Genomic DNA, 15,090 nt, shown 5'->3' with positions numbered 1-15,090 from the left:
TTGTCTGTATCAGTTGATACCGTGTGTGCCACAGAAAACACAGTGAAGCTGCTGAGTCTTTGAAAGATGACAGAAGCTTAGCCCAGATAAGCCCAGGGCTGTAAGAGCATCCATGACGGCAGGGAGAGGGAACTCTGCACACCTGAGACACTCTGAAAAGACTTGGTTTTATTGCAAGAATCATGGGTAAAAAGGGCTTTGCCTTCAGCCACCAGCCTTGGCTGTAGGGATGCCCCAAAGAGAGGAGAGAGAGAGAGCGAGAGGGTAGGAATTAAGAGAGGTGGCAGGGGTAAGCGAGGTAAGGTGAGAGAGCAAGGACCTTGTTACAATACATTTTATCTCCTTTTGTGTTGAATATTCTAATTTACAGTGACCAACCCGTGCGAGATACAAAACCTACAGACTTTGCATGCAGCCTATGAGAACTGCTATATTACCATATCACTATATTCTAAACTCTAAAGGTTACTTTCTTATCTGTGTTTTCCCTGATACCTTGGTGGGGCTACACCCTTGGATCCCTTTGTGTCCCTTTGTTTGTTATTACTCAACCCATCTCCAGTTAATCACAGTCTTCCTGCCTGCCATGCCTACATCTCAAAGCTGGCTTTCTATTTTACTCACAGGTTTTGTATTTTCAGTATTTCTTGCCAGGCAATCATATTTGTAAGCTTTTTCTGTCTCATCTTTGCCAACACAAAGTGTTTGTTCACCTATGGAAAAAAAGAAAATGCAAACATTAAGAGCAGCTCTTTGGTCCCAAATCATGCACAGCATGGCTTTCTAAGAATGTTGCCTTGCAGTCACTGTCAGCCACCCCCTGGCAGGTGTTTGCATTTCCTCTGACAGCAGTTACAAAGTCCTGATCACATCCCAACCACACCGTAAACCTGTGGCACCGTGCCCTTCTCCTAGAAACTCCTCCACCCTCCAGCATATGACAGAGCTGATCCCTGAACTTTTGCTCCTGTCACAGTCCTGCAGCTCCAAATGCCTTCCTTGTCCTTTCTACACCTGTATCTGTTCCTAAGCAGTGACTCAGAGCCTTGTGACACACAACCCCTCTGCAGCTTCCCCTGAAGGAATATTACAAGGCTGGAGGGATAACTGATGTAGGTACAAGTTCACATTATCTGTGCAACATAGCTTTATGTGATTCTCAGATTTAATTTAATATTCCAACAGAACTGGCTAGGAGCTGATTTCAATTGTAACAAACCACCCATCATTGCTTCTTTTGAGTTCTTTATACAATCATGAACATGAGGCAGCAGTGTGCCCAGGTGGCCAAAAAGGCCAGTTGGCATCCTGGCCTGTATCAGGAACAGTGTGGCCAGCCAGGAGCAAGGGGGTTGCTCTTCCCCTGTACTCCACACTGGTGAGGCCCCAGGCAACAACTGACAGAATGAGAGGACACTAAGTTGTACCAAGGCAAGTTTAGGTTAGTTTTTAGAAAGAAATTCTTCACTGGAAGAGTGGTTGGGCACTGGAATCATCAGCCCGGGGAGGTGGTGGAGTCACTGTCCCTGGAGGTGTTAAATAAAAAGACACGATGTGGCACTCAGTGCCATGGATTAGTTGGTGAGGAAGTGGTAGGTTAGATCATAGGTTGGACTAGATTATCTTAAAGGTCTTTTCCAACCTAGCGCATCCTGTGATTCTGTGTAATTCCTGGACATTCTTGGAGGTCCCCGAGGACTAACTCCAACAAGATTACCTGCTAATACTTCTGAATGACATTAAAGGGAACCTCAGCAGTTCACACAAGGCGTTCTTTGCCCACTGGACAAGAATTGAGAGCACACAGCTCCTTCTGCTGCAGCCCATCAGGCTCTGCATAAATTATTGAGGGGTCACAGACTTTGTGCCAGGCTGCTCAATTTCATCCCTGCTGCCAGCATGGGTAGAGAAATATAGAGGGCCCCAAGGAAGTCCCTGGGACACTGGCAGACAGGGCAGAAGACAGAGGAAGAAAAGACCACTGGAAGAATTTGGGGTCAAGTTAGTGAAGACAGGAGTACGTGCTGTGTTGTTATTCGGGATGAATGTTCCTGTTAAAAAGTGTGATTATTGAACAGTTAGAGCGAGAAAAAGAAACTGGAGGAATCATCTGTTGAGATGGTTGCACTGGCATCAGCTGTTGCAAACAAATGATTTTCAAGGTTTTTTCCAACCCAAACCGTCCTATGAGTCCGTAGGATCTCCAGCAGGCAGGTTACCCACAGCTCGGTGCAGCCGGGGCGGTGCTCGGGGGGGATTTGGGGTTCACACCGTTCCCGAGCCCCGGGCGGAGCTGGCGGGCGCGGTGATCGCGGCCGGACAGCGCTGGGCTGCCCTGGGTTCCCTGGGGCCGGGGGGACACCCACCCCGAACGTCCCGCTGCTGTTCAGAATCGACCCCGAGGCCTCCGGGCACCTCCGAGTGCCGCTGCCCCGACCCCGGCTCGGAGCCCTGGGCCCGGCCCGCCCGCAGCCCCGCGGGCGTCGCGTCCCCGCCCCGGGGTCCCGTCCCTGTCCCCGCCCTGGGGGTCCCATCTCCGCCTCGGGCTCCCGTCCCCGTCTCTGGGTCCCGTCCCCGCCCCGGGGTCCCGTCCCCTTCCCTGTCCCTGTCCCGGAGTCCCGTCCCCGTCCCTGTCCCTGCCCCGGGGTCCCATCTCCGCCCCGGGGTCCCGTCCCCACCCCAAGGTCCGGTCCCCCAGGGCAGAGCCCCCGGCACCCCGGGGCTGGCCGGCCCCCGACATGGGCGGGCACCGCAGGGTCCGTCCCCCCCGGCTGCCGCCCCTCCCGTCGGGGCGGGGATGGGACACGTAGTTTTCCGGGAAGCCCCGGCCGTAGTTTCGTTTCTCCGAGTTCATTTTCGTTTCTCATTCTCGGGGCAGGCTGCAGACAGGACGATGGCGGCTCTGGAGTCGGACCCGGGCATGTCGGGGCTGGAGGAGGAGCTCACCTGCTCCATCTGCCTCTGCCTCTTCAGCAGCCCCGTGACGGTGCCATGCGGGCACAACTTCTGCGCCTCCTGCCTGGACCTCACCTGGGCCGGCCTCTCGGGGGGCTTCAGCTGCCCGCAGTGCCGGGCCACCTTCGCGGGCCGCCCGCAGCTGCAGAAGAACACGGTGCTGTGCCGGGTGGTGGAGCAGCTCCAGGGCCGCTCCGGGGTTAAGGGCGAGGAAGAGGAGGAGGAAAATGACGATGGGGATGGGAAGGCGGGGGGGTGCTGGGAGGAGCCCCCCGTGCCCTGCGATAGCTGCCAGGAGGCGCCGGCCGTGCAGACCTGCCTGACCTGCACCGCGTCCTTCTGCGCCGAGCACCTGCGGCCGCACCGCGACAGCCCCGCGTTCCGCGACCACCAGCTCTGCCCGCCCCTGCGCGACCTGCAGCTGCGCAAGTGCCCCCAGCACAACAGGCTCTTCGAGTTCTTCTGCAGCAAGCACGGCGTCTGCATCTGCTCCCTCTGCCTGCTCGGGCACAAGCTGTGCCCCACCAGCCACTTGGAGCAGGCAAAAGCCGCTGCCCAGGTGAGCAGCCGGGGCTGGGCGGGGGTGGCAGGTGGCCCCCGGGGTTGGAATTACCTCCCCAAGGACACCCCGTAGCGCCCCTTGGCTCCCTCGGTGCCTGGGGAGCCGCTCTGGAGGGCGGAGTGAAGGCCAGAGCAAGACATCCGCTGTAAATCACTCGTGTCTGGCGTTGATAAACTGTTATCTGCCCTCCAGCATGGCTCAGGCACATCTTCAGAGTCATTCCTTGCGTTTTCCTCCCCTCTCCAAGATGTTGCTCAAGAGCAGGGGTCTGAGAAGGCGCTGATTCCCAGTTCCTGGGCTGGGCTGGGCTCACCAGTGAAGTCTCTCATACTCTGTGGCATCACCCAGAGCTCTGAGCCTCCTCTGCTGCTCTGCTCCCTGCCAGGGCTTGTCGCACCCTTAGGGGCTGATGTTCCTCTGCAGATGTTCTTAAGAAGAAGAATTATAAAAGGCGTCATAGGGAGATCTCAAGTATGTAGATGAAAGCCAGGAAGAGGTTCACAGAGAGGAAGGGAAGGAAACCTGGCCTTTGTATTTTCCAGCACAGCTGAAAATTAGTGTGGGTGAGTAAAGTATGGTGAGAAAGTTGAGGTGGCCAAACTCCCATCTCTTCAGTGAGTGTGCACACAGCTTAGCAGCAGAACTTGGCCCTGGCTGAGCTTACCAATCTTGAATTAAAGGAACCATCTTGAATTAAAGGAACAGGTAAATCACGTCTGAACAAGAAAATTCCCAAAAGGAAAGGGGTGAACAGTAGCAACAACTTTGTGCCCAAAATCCAACCTAAGTGCTAATATAGCATTTATCCTTGGCATGAGAACTGCTGTGCTGATAAAAGCACTGGGTGCTTTGTGAAGAGAGTGTCAACATTGGCATCTTGCTCTTGGCGAGAGGTGGGGAGTGTGTGGGTGCCACAAGCCCCCCGTGTGCAGGATGGCACTCTTACACCCTCTGAGGTTCAAGGGAAGGCAGGTTTTAAGCTGGGGGTACTAAATGCTTACAAGAGTATTTAAAACTGAGAGCAGACATGACAGCTGCCTCTCTGAAATACTTTCTGGTCTCTCCTCTTGCAGTCGGCGCTGAAGAAAAAACTCATGGAGCTGCATAACGAGGGTGAAAGGACTTCCCGGGCAATGGGCACGGTGAAAACAAACCAGAACCAATCTGCTGTAAGTGGGGAACTGCTCAGAGTTGCTCTCCCTGTGCTCTGTTCAGCTGTTCAGTGCTCTCAGGTTGCCTGGCACCCACTGGCCACTGCATGGTGTTGGTGACTGTACCCTTGTGACAACTGTAGTTGTCACAGGCTGTAGTGCTGAGGCTGCATTGGCAGGAAAAGGTGTTACTAGGAAGGAACAGGAAAGAGGAATTTTGGCGGGGCCAGGCAGCTCTATGGGAGATGGGAGTAAACCAGGCACTGCAAGGTTTTATACCCTCGTGAGGATGCCACTGAGAATGGGCTCCATTCCTTGTGAATGAGGTTTTCTTTCCAAACCACACAGAAATCTACAGCTCTTCTCTTGCTTGTTTCAAGGAAGGGAAGCCCACATGTTCCTCAGAGGCTTTTGTGCAGTAACACTGACAGTATTTTGTTTACAAACTGGTCTTTTGAAACCAGTGTCTATCTGCTCTTGTCTGCTCCAGGAGACAGCTTTAAGAAAGAAGGAATTGATCAGAAATGAGTTTTCTGAAATTAAAGCTGCAATTGAAGCAAGAGAAAATGAGATCATGAAAGCAATTACAGAGGAAGAAAAGAGAGTTTGGAATAAGTTTGATTATATTTACGGTGTTCTGGGAAATAAGAAGAATGAGATTCAGTCTCTCAAAGATCAGATTGAGATGGCACTGACTGAAATTGATGATGTTCTGTTTTTGAAGGTAAGGTATCGTTTAAATGTGAATCCAATTCTTCATTCTGTAATGCAGAATAACAAAAACTTCCTGTGGTCATCCTGCTCTCCAGAGACTTCCAGCCAAATGGAAATGCAGTGGTGTGCAAGGATGTACTGAAAATTACACAACTATCAGCGAAAGAATGCTGAAGTGGTGTCTGGTAACTCCCCCAGTTCAGCCACTGCTTCTGCCGCAAGCAGAGGGGTCAGTGGGCAGGAGTCACCTCCATGAGGTGTGGCAGCTCCGTGCTGTGACCTGTCTGGTCATTGGTTCAGGTACCAGTGGGCATTAAGGTGTCTGAGCTGCTGCTGGAATTTTGCCATGAGCTGTGTCTGACTGTAGCCTTTGTTCCCTTGAATTTGAGATGAATGCACAAACTCCACCCCATTTAAAGTAAGTTGGTTGTATTTTTCTCTGTATGCTACACAAGGTGGTCTCTCATTTGTCCTTTCAGAGAGCAACAGCACTGCAACAAACATCAACAAAACAGGCTTTTGTTCCTCTAGTTGAAATGGACCAGAATGTGTTGCATTCCACTTACCAGTCTGCCATTGTCCTCAAAGATGTAGTGAAACTTGCAGTGATTCAGAATAAGGAGAAAATAGAAGGAGGTACTGTATCACTGGGGAAATTGGCATTTTCTGCTTTTGCTTTGAGCTGAAGTGAGGGATCTTTCCTCTCCAATCCAAATATAATTTTTGAATAAAATGCAACAAATACAGTTGGTTAATATAAATGGTGTTTTCCAGTCTCTGCAGTGCTCCATTTCAACACAAAAACATTACAGTCTGGGCTAAATTGGCAGACAAAACACGCCAGTGTTTCTTCACTGTTACCTATACTTGGATAAGCTAATGAGTGTCACGATATTACACCCTTCTGGCAAAGCTCAGCCTTTCTTCCCTAGAGTAATTCATGGTGTCTCTGTGTAGCAGGGTTGGATGTGGTTAGGGTGTGGATTTGAGAGGAGATTTGAAAGGCTTTGGAGTGGCAGAACTCCACTTATTTTTAAGTGTGGTGGAACAAAACTCTACTTACTGGGTTAAGCCAAATTATCTTTTGGACTGGGGCATGGGTATGCAGTTCCCATCTCTGCCAAGTATCACTTCTGTTTGTATAACTGAAAAATAAGATGGAAAAATGTCCTCACTAATGCATGACTGTTCCTGGCCATACAAACCATAATGTAAATTATCACCATTGCAGCCAAACCTGTGAAAGCCAAGGCCCCTCCAGCAGCTCATCCAAACAAAACTCCTGCTGGAAAAAAGCCTCACGTACCACGTAAGTGCTACAGATCATCATCCTGTCCTAACTATGGCTTTATTGTTAAATAAGAGTTGGAGCAGCTACCTGAGAGCTGTTTGCTGTGGTGGTGATGCAGTGAGCACCCTGGCACAGGGAAGGGAGGGTGCTTTGGGATTTTTGGGGATGGGTACCTTGTGAGCTGGACAGGTGAACTGCACAGGTACACAGGTGCATCAGCCTGCAGTGGTGTCAATGTGGGTTGTAAAGGAAAGCAGAGCCTCCCCACCCTCTGGTTCTTGCAGATTTTTTTTATTTTTTAATTTGTGCCAAACACCTTTTGGTTTGTTTGATAGATTTATATGTATTGAGTTCTGCTTAGGATCAGTTCATGTTCTGTTTTTCTTTCTTCCTCCCTCACAGAACCGACCCACAAAGAGAAAAGTGTTCCTCAGGTTCCAAACACTTCAAAGGAGACAGATACCAGTAAGTGGTGATTAAAGGAGTCTTACTCAAACATTTTGCTGCCTCTGATCTAGGGCTGGGACAATGGTCTTTGTGGCAGGTCCCACTGGGGCCTTTCAGTGCTGTTTTGTCCAGCTACCAGAATTAATGGGCACTGTGGCCTGTGTGGATGATCTTCCATGTTTTCTTTTTGAAGTAAATGCAAGTGTTAACAAACAGCTGCAGTTACTTCCAGGGAGCTCTTGACACAAGGTCCAAGTGCTGGATGTGGAGCAGTCAGGGGGGTGTGCAGGGGAAGCAGGACTGGAATGGAGCTGCAGCTCCTGTTGCTGCACTAAAAGCTCTGTTGTAAAAAGGAAAGGAATAGTCAGTGCTCCTCATGGGAACAGGAGTATTCTATATGCCTGAACACACTGTTCCTGGAGGGGAGATCAAGCTCCTTCCAGGCTTATGACCCTGTAAAATGGGAAGCAAATGGAAGGTTGTGCTTGATGTGCAGCTTTCCAGCGTGAGGGTATTTGTGTGCAGGAGAAGGGAATACGGGTGACCTCACCCCTGATAAGTAACAGCTGTGTTAATGACACAATACAGCCTTGGCCCTGATGAGTCACAGTAAAGATGAGTGTCCAGTAAAGATAAATGTGATAAAAAGAAGTGGGTTAGTGGGTGATGGGAGGATTGTGAAAGAGGAGGATCCTGGGGAGAGAGAATCAGTGCTGTGAGGTCAATCTGGGTCTGCAGCTAGAGCCTGTTGCTGTTACCTGCAGTTACAGTCTGGCTGGGTAAAAACCTGCATTCAGAGACTGCAAACAAATATATACAGTCAGAGTTTAGCAGGAAATAACCAGCAGTCAGAGGCTGCAAGGGAAACCTACAGCAGGAATTCTGCAGCCAGAATCAGTGAATAGTTGGGAGTCAGGATGGCTGAGGAATAAACCAGGACTTTTCATGCTGTGATAAACAGGAAGTCTGTGTCTTGGCTCATTTCTGCCCTCTAACAAGAGGGATGCTGCAACATTCGTACATGGCTTCAGCCTGCTGGACTGTCAGCTCTTTACTGTTGCAGTTTCAGAAGAGCCATGGTGATGGTGTTACAGCTGACATAGTCTTACCAGTGGCTTTTGCCTCCCAGTAGAACTCACAAGTTCCTTTTTTCTTTTCCCCCCTCCAGAAGAGAAAAAGAAAGCGGCTAAAGTTGGTGAGTCCAAACTTTCATCATGCTTATTTTATTTTTCACTGGCTGCTCTTAAAATGAGAAGATGGCCATTAGTGTTAGTGTATTGAGCAGAAGTTTAGCTCTTGCTGGCCACTGTAAGAGCAGTCAAACACAGAGAAGTTGTCCAGAGAGTGGGATTTTCAAAACTTGACATGACAGTGAACAGCCTGAGCTAATACTGAATTAACGCTGCATGGAACAGGAGGCTAAACTAGATCAGCTCCAGCCTGTGTGTGTCTGTGATGGGCTGTTAAACATGTGAAGTCTCTTCCCAACTGGCCAAACTCTCTTTTCTTCTGTTGACGCAGCACCACCAACCATGGCACCAACCACGGCACCAACCACTTCAGCTGCTGCCACTAAAGAGCTCATTGACAGCTTCCTGAAGAAACCCAGAGAGGAGCTCTTGCAGTGTAAGACACCCAACGTTACACTTCCTAAAGATGAACTGTGCTCTTGTTGTAGTGGTATTATGTGTCCTCTGCAGTTACCTGAGAAAAATACTTCTGAGGGGGTTGTGTTAGTTAATAGGTTGTTACAAATGAAGGAAATTTCAGGAGAAAAAGGGGGCACGAGGTTTCTAAGTATTCTTTTGCCAATTGAATCAAATCAATCTTCACCATCTATGCATCTTTATGAAGACAAGTGAAGTTTTTTAAGTAATGACTTTGGTTTCCCCAAAAAAGACAGCATTAGGGTAGCCCAGAAACATGGTGTAGTGCACTTCTAAAATTAAATGCAGGCTTTTATGTGAGCGCATGGTGGCTTGTTAAGATGCTATACAACATGGCATATACCTTTTGCTGCCAGAGCAGCAACCACCTTCTTTTGCCAGGGTGTATTTGGGTGATAAAGGGGTCCTGTGGGGCTGCAGGAAGGAAGAACCCTCATCCTCCATTTGCTTGTTGTGTAATGTAGAGCTGCAGTTGAACCCAGCAGCTATTACTGTGGCCCAAAGAACTGGCTGCACTGAGGAGGAGAGCAGAGCTGGCAAATAAACATGGCAAGGAGTGCTGAGGCAGGACAGGATCAGTAAAAGCACTTTGTTCTTCAGTACCTTCAAGTGATTTGTGTCATTGCATGTAGGAGTATCTGTGGATGGCAGGGAGAGGGAACTCTGCAGACCTGAGATATTCTAGAATACATGGTTTTATTGCAAGGGTCGTGGGTAAAAAGGGCTTTGCCTTCAGCCACCAGCCTCGGCTGAAGGGAAGCCCCAGAGGAAGAGGGAGAAAGAGAGAGGGTACGACGTAAGGGAGATCGCAGGGGTAAGGGAGGTGAGAGAGCTAAGAGTTCAAGGACCTTGTTGCAAATCATTCTATCTCCTTTTGTGTTGAATATTCTAATTTACAGTGACCAATTGGCGGGGAGATACAAAACCTACAGACTTTGCATACAGCCTATGAGAACTACAATATTACTCTATCATCCTATATTCTAAGCTCTAAAGACTACTTTTCTTATCTACCTTTTCCATAATACCTTGGCAGGGCTACTCCCTTGAGTCTTTTTGTTTTCCATCCCTCACCCTATCTCCAGCTAATCACTGTCTACCTGCCTGCCATGATCGCACCTCAAAGCTGGCCTTCATTTCTATTTCACTCACAGGTTTTATATTTTCAGTATTTCTTGCCAGGCAAGAAATACCAAAAATATATTTGTAAACTTTTTTTTTTTTTTTTAATTTTATAAAAAAACATTTGTAAGCTTTTCCTGTCTCATCTCTCCCAACAACTGCAGACGCCGCCAACATCACTCTGGATTACAACACAGCTCACAACACGGTGGTCCTGTCTGAGAACTACACCAGGATGTCCATCTCAGACACCTCAGCTCACAAGTACCACCCTCAGCGCTTCACCGACTACCGCCAGGTGCTGGGCTTCCAGTGCTTCAAGAGGGGCATCCACTACTGGGAGGTGCAGCTGCAGCAGAGCAGCTTCTGCGGCATCGGCGTCTGCTACGGGAGCATGGAGCGCCAGGGCCCCGAGAGCCGCCTGGGCAGGAACAGCCGCTCCTGGTGCGTTGAGTGGCTCAACTCCAAACTGTCCTCCTGGCACAACGACGTGGAGAAGTGCCTGCCCAACACCAAGGCCACCAAGATTGGGGTGCTGCTCCACTGCGAGGGAGGCTTTGTGATTTTCATGGCGGTGGGGGAGAAGAATAATTTGATCTATAAGTTCAAGGCGCAGTTCACCGAAGCCTTGTACCCGGCCTTCTGGCTGTTCTCTAGTGATGCTGTTCTCTCTCTCTGTCACATGAAAGGATAAGGTCTTGTGTCTCGGTTTAGTTCCTATGCAGCACGGATAATATGTCTCCAAGATTGATTGATTGATTGATACAAAAATTATCATCTGTTTTAAGCAGTTTAGGAAATTTGCCAATTCTTCGGTCTGAATCGCTAAAGCCTTTAGACAGTGATTTAGCAAAATGTTGGTGATACTAAAAACTCTAATGGTTTGCAAAGGTCTTGATTGCCCTAAAATCAAAGTTATTATGCAAATCCTTGTTGAATGTCTTCAGTGGCGCCTGTGGCTTCTGTGGTTTCCTGTAAAGGAGCAACAGAATTAATCTGCTCCACGGGTAACAATAACCTGTTTGACAAAGGAACAGGGAGAATTCCTTGACAAATTCAGGCTTTGAGGGAGGTCTCACTGGTGCCTTTTTGCCTGTGCATGGACTGTTGTCCATACAGGTGTTCTCACTGTGTGACTCCACCAGATGCTACAGAAAGAGCTGTTGAAATCCCTAAATTCAGGTCTTGTGGCTCTGAGTAACAAAAGCCAATATGACAGATCTCATTGGAATGGAACTGCAGAGACTTTTAGAATTGGTGGAAAAGAAGGTATTGGAATCACCAGGAAACAAATTACATCAGCCCAGACACTGGGAATACACCAGAGAGTTGTCAGGAAGACATCCTGCAGAGTCTTGTGGTGCGCATCCTGTGATGAAGATTGTTGGATGAAACACTCTGTGTCATCTTCTGACCCAGAGCATGCTTCACATCTTCACACTGAAGGCTCTTCAGTGCTGGGTTTTTTCTGTTTGTGCTGAGGAGTTCAGGGGGTGCATTCCTGGTCTCAGGGTCTCCTGTCATAAAGCTTTTCCTCTTTATGAGGTGTGATATTCTCTGCTGGTGTATCTTTAGGCTAAAGCAGGGTCTCCTGTCATAAAGCTTTTCTTCTTTATGAGGTGGGATATTCTCTGCTGGTGTATCTTCTGTTGTTCAGGTGGTAGAAATTGGATTTCTTGCCTGGTTTTAGGACTCCAGTTTGAGGAGTCTCAAGACAGAGATACCTGCAAATACCTTGAAAATGCTGGTTCCTCTCTGCATGAAACCTGTGGGCATACAGGGTGAGTCTTGTGACATGCAGAGGATTAACACCAAGGAGAATATACATCCATTCCTCCTGGGGTGGATTTTTAATTCTCCTGGTGTTCTTTACCTGCGTTGAAGTGTGTCTTCAGAAGTTCTCACAAGGTACACAGAAATCTGTACTTCTTACTTACAACTTTAAAACAATCTGTAGGCAATCAAGGTATTTGGATCTTATAGTCATTGGGCCTGTATCTTGTTGGGGCTTCTGGACTTAGTGTGCCAGCTCATATTTCTTGTAGCCCATGGGAAGCTCACATGAGAGCCTTCCTGGACTTTGATTTGTAAAACTCCCTTTACAGCACTTGGTGAAGTAGAACACAAAGCCACTGCTGGCACTTTGGCAGGGAATTGTTAGAAAGCTTAAAAGAACCTCTGTGACTACATTCCACATTAGCCAAAGTGCCTTGGGGAGAGGCTTTCAGGAAATCAGGCTTGGTGTCTCTATTTTCACTTGGCTTGTAAACTCTTAGTTCTTTGTCAAGGATAGCACAAGTCTCATTTCTTCCAATTTTTTGGTCAGAATAGGGTATGGAATTGGTGGTGGATCTCAAAGTGCTATGGCTGTCTTTGGAGCAGTTCTGCTCTCACAAGGGTCTCCACTTTCCAAAGCAGTCAGCACTAAAACTCCCAGCCTGAGCAGAGGCTGCAAAAGGGGCAGGAATAGGCTGTGTCCTGCTGGCAGCCAGCAATGGATGACAAACTGAGGTTTCTGCCCTTCCAGTTTTTCAGCAATGAAAGATTAGAGCAGTTCCCTCTGAGAAATCCTTTTGCTGCTTGGCTATGCCACAGGCCTGCAGATCCATTCAGCAGGATGCTGAAGGAGTTCTCTGTCCCCTTGGCTGGGGCAAAAATGTGCTCCAGCAAGTCTGTGCAGTGGAGAAAGTCCCCACCCTCTGTTCCTTGCTGCTTGACTTTAAAGAGGTGTCAGTGCCTCCCTCTGAGTCTATGGGCTTCTGTAGCCATAGTCTGGAGGGACACCCAAACAAAGTAAAGAGCAGCTTTTATTCTGCCTTGTTGGATAAAGTGGGATTCTTGACATGGGACACTGGTGTAGGGTCAAGCATGTGGAACACGTGAGGTGCCCTGCAGTGAAACAAGCCTTCTACTGGGCCCCTGATCCTGTGTTTTGCTTTCTTTTGTGCTATGAATGACTAGATGTCATAGAGTGAAGTTCTGTTAATTTGGAATTCACAGAATCACAGAATATTCTGAGTTGGAAGGTACTCACAAGGATCACTGAGTCCAGCTCTTTAGTGAATGACTCGTATGGGGATGGAAATTACGATCTTGGCATTACTAGGACCAATCTCTGGGCTTCTGAAAAATGGTATCTTGGTTAGCTTGAGGTATCTTGCATCTATTGGAACATTAATATGATAAAACTATTGTAACTAATAATAAATATTAGTGTGTTTAGGAAAAATACTAGTTACTGCATGGTAAATGGTCCTTTTAAAACCTTTTCAACACAGGTGAAGTGGTTTTACTTGGGCAGTACCTGTCAGAGCTGCACTGGTTTTAAACAAGACATATATAGGAGCACATACTTTAATTGTAATTCTCTTTTTAGTATTACAAAGAAAGCAACTCAGTCTAGAAAAAATAATTCATTCTGATGTTAACACCATGAGGATGTGCGTTGATTTGCATTTTAACGTACAAGTGAGAGTAAATCAATAAACAGTTGCTGAATGAAAAAAAAAGAATGTTTGATCTTTTCTTCAATTAAAGACATCAGTAGAACAGTGTACTTAGAAAAAGAAATTCTTATGTAGTTGTAAACCTGTTGATTATACTGATCTATCAACCCTGTACTTCAGTCTGTGTGTGTGTTGTTTGTAGCTGTGCCAGGCACATACAGGCAGACCCACCACCGTGGATTTTGTACCATCTGGTCCATGTGCCTGTGAGCACTCCTGGAGCTGCTGGGGAATGGTGATGGTTGGAGTTCAATAAACACTCAAAATGACCGTAACTCTGAATGTTTTGTTCTCTGCTCAGGGTCAAAGAGGGAGGGAGGGAGGCAGAAGGGAAGACACAACAGGGTACCAAGGACAGCTCTCAGTGCATCACTCACTGGGTTATGGGAGAGATGGCGAAAGAGCAGGCAGAGCTCTGGTGTTCTCTGCACTGCTCCTAAACTGCCTCCTTCCCCTGAGCTGCACACCCATTATCAGTACTGCTGCATCCTCACCAAGGAGGAGGAAATCATCTTTCCCAGTGAATAAAACTGGAGACATTTTTGGGTAAACAAAACCATGGTTATCAGCTGGAGCAAGATGGACAATTAGAGACACAGTGTAGGATTGCTCTAAAAAGCCTTGGGTGAGATCCAGCATCTGCCAGCCCAAGTTGCAGCTGGAAGCAGCAATAGATGATGGTTCCTGGTCCCACCCAGTGAAATTGCAAGCTGCTGCGTCGCCATGTGGCCACTGGAAAATAACTCAGCAGGGACCCACTCTGGTGCCTCAATAGATTTAAAAAATTAGCCCAAACAAAGCATCCATGAAACAAGTTAAACATTTCTACCTAAAGTTCTCCAAGTGAGTTAGGCTGAGGAAGGTTTTGGGGAAAAACCTCTGTTGTGGTTTGAAAGCAAAACGAATGAGAGGCTCCAAGTCAGAGATATAATTTAATAAGAAGAATGGTAAAAAGGTAAAAGTAAAATAAAATAAATGCAATAACACAAAGGATCACTGACAGAGTCAGAATACAACCTGAGCAGGATGGTGGAAGCAGTCCAAGTGAGGTGCTCTTCCTGAAGCAGTGATCCTGTAGAAAGGTCTGGGAGCTTTGGTCCTCTGGGAATCCAGTGGATAAGTGCCCTTGCACTGTCCCACATACCAGCTTATATCCAGGTGAGAATGCTTGGCTCCTCCCCCTGGGCAGAGCATCTCACAATAGCATGAGAAGTGTGAAATGGGTCCTTGATGGCCCATTAACAGAGATAACCCCTGGAGGGAGTTACCTGTGACTCATGGGTCATTAGCAGAAGACACCCTAAAAGTCATTAGCAGAAGACACCCCAAAGGCGTTAATGGGCCATTAGCAGAAGACACTCCAAAGGCCATTAGCAGAAGAGGCAGGGGGCTTGGGAAAACACTAGCCCACCTGGTTTCAACAGTTCATGAAGACGGTGATAGAATAAATGCTTTGTGTACATCCTACACTGCAACCCAGGACAACCTCTCTGAAGAGTTTACAGACTCACATGGTGTTTCTTGAGCAGTGTGATGGGTGCTACAAAAACTAAGGGGGAAAAAATCCTGATCTTCACTACTTGTCCCATGATGTCCCTGGGATTAGGAGGTCGATTAGGTCTTCCAGAACTTTGCCTCAGTTTCCAAAGACAGACAAAGAGGTATTTTAAGCCTG

At 47.9% G+C, this 15,090-nt stretch overlaps 1 protein-coding gene across 1 annotated transcript; it reads left to right on the top strand.

Annotated features, from left to right (window-relative positions):
- The first annotated feature begins 2,798 nt into the window (after positions 1-2,798).
- On the top strand, positions 2,799-13,679 carry TRIM25 (tripartite motif containing 25). Its single transcript, XM_083874419.1, has 9 exons — positions 2,799-3,514; positions 4,591-4,686; positions 5,159-5,392; positions 5,862-6,018; positions 6,614-6,691; positions 7,076-7,138; positions 8,289-8,315; positions 8,642-8,746; positions 10,074-13,679. Exons 1-9 carry the CDS (start codon positions 2,894-2,896, stop codon positions 10,601-10,603), a joined length of 1,911 nt encoding a protein of 636 aa, XP_083730545.1. The 5' UTR covers positions 2,799-2,893; the 3' UTR covers positions 10,604-13,679.
- Positions 13,680-15,090: the final 1,411 nt, after the last annotated feature.

This window comes from Zosterops lateralis (genome assembly GCF_965231275.1).
Source record: "Zosterops lateralis genome assembly, chromosome: 18".
Lineage (NCBI taxonomy): Eukaryota > Metazoa > Chordata > Aves > Passeriformes > Zosteropidae > Zosterops > Zosterops lateralis.
This window is presented reverse-complemented; position numbering and strand designations above follow the sequence as displayed.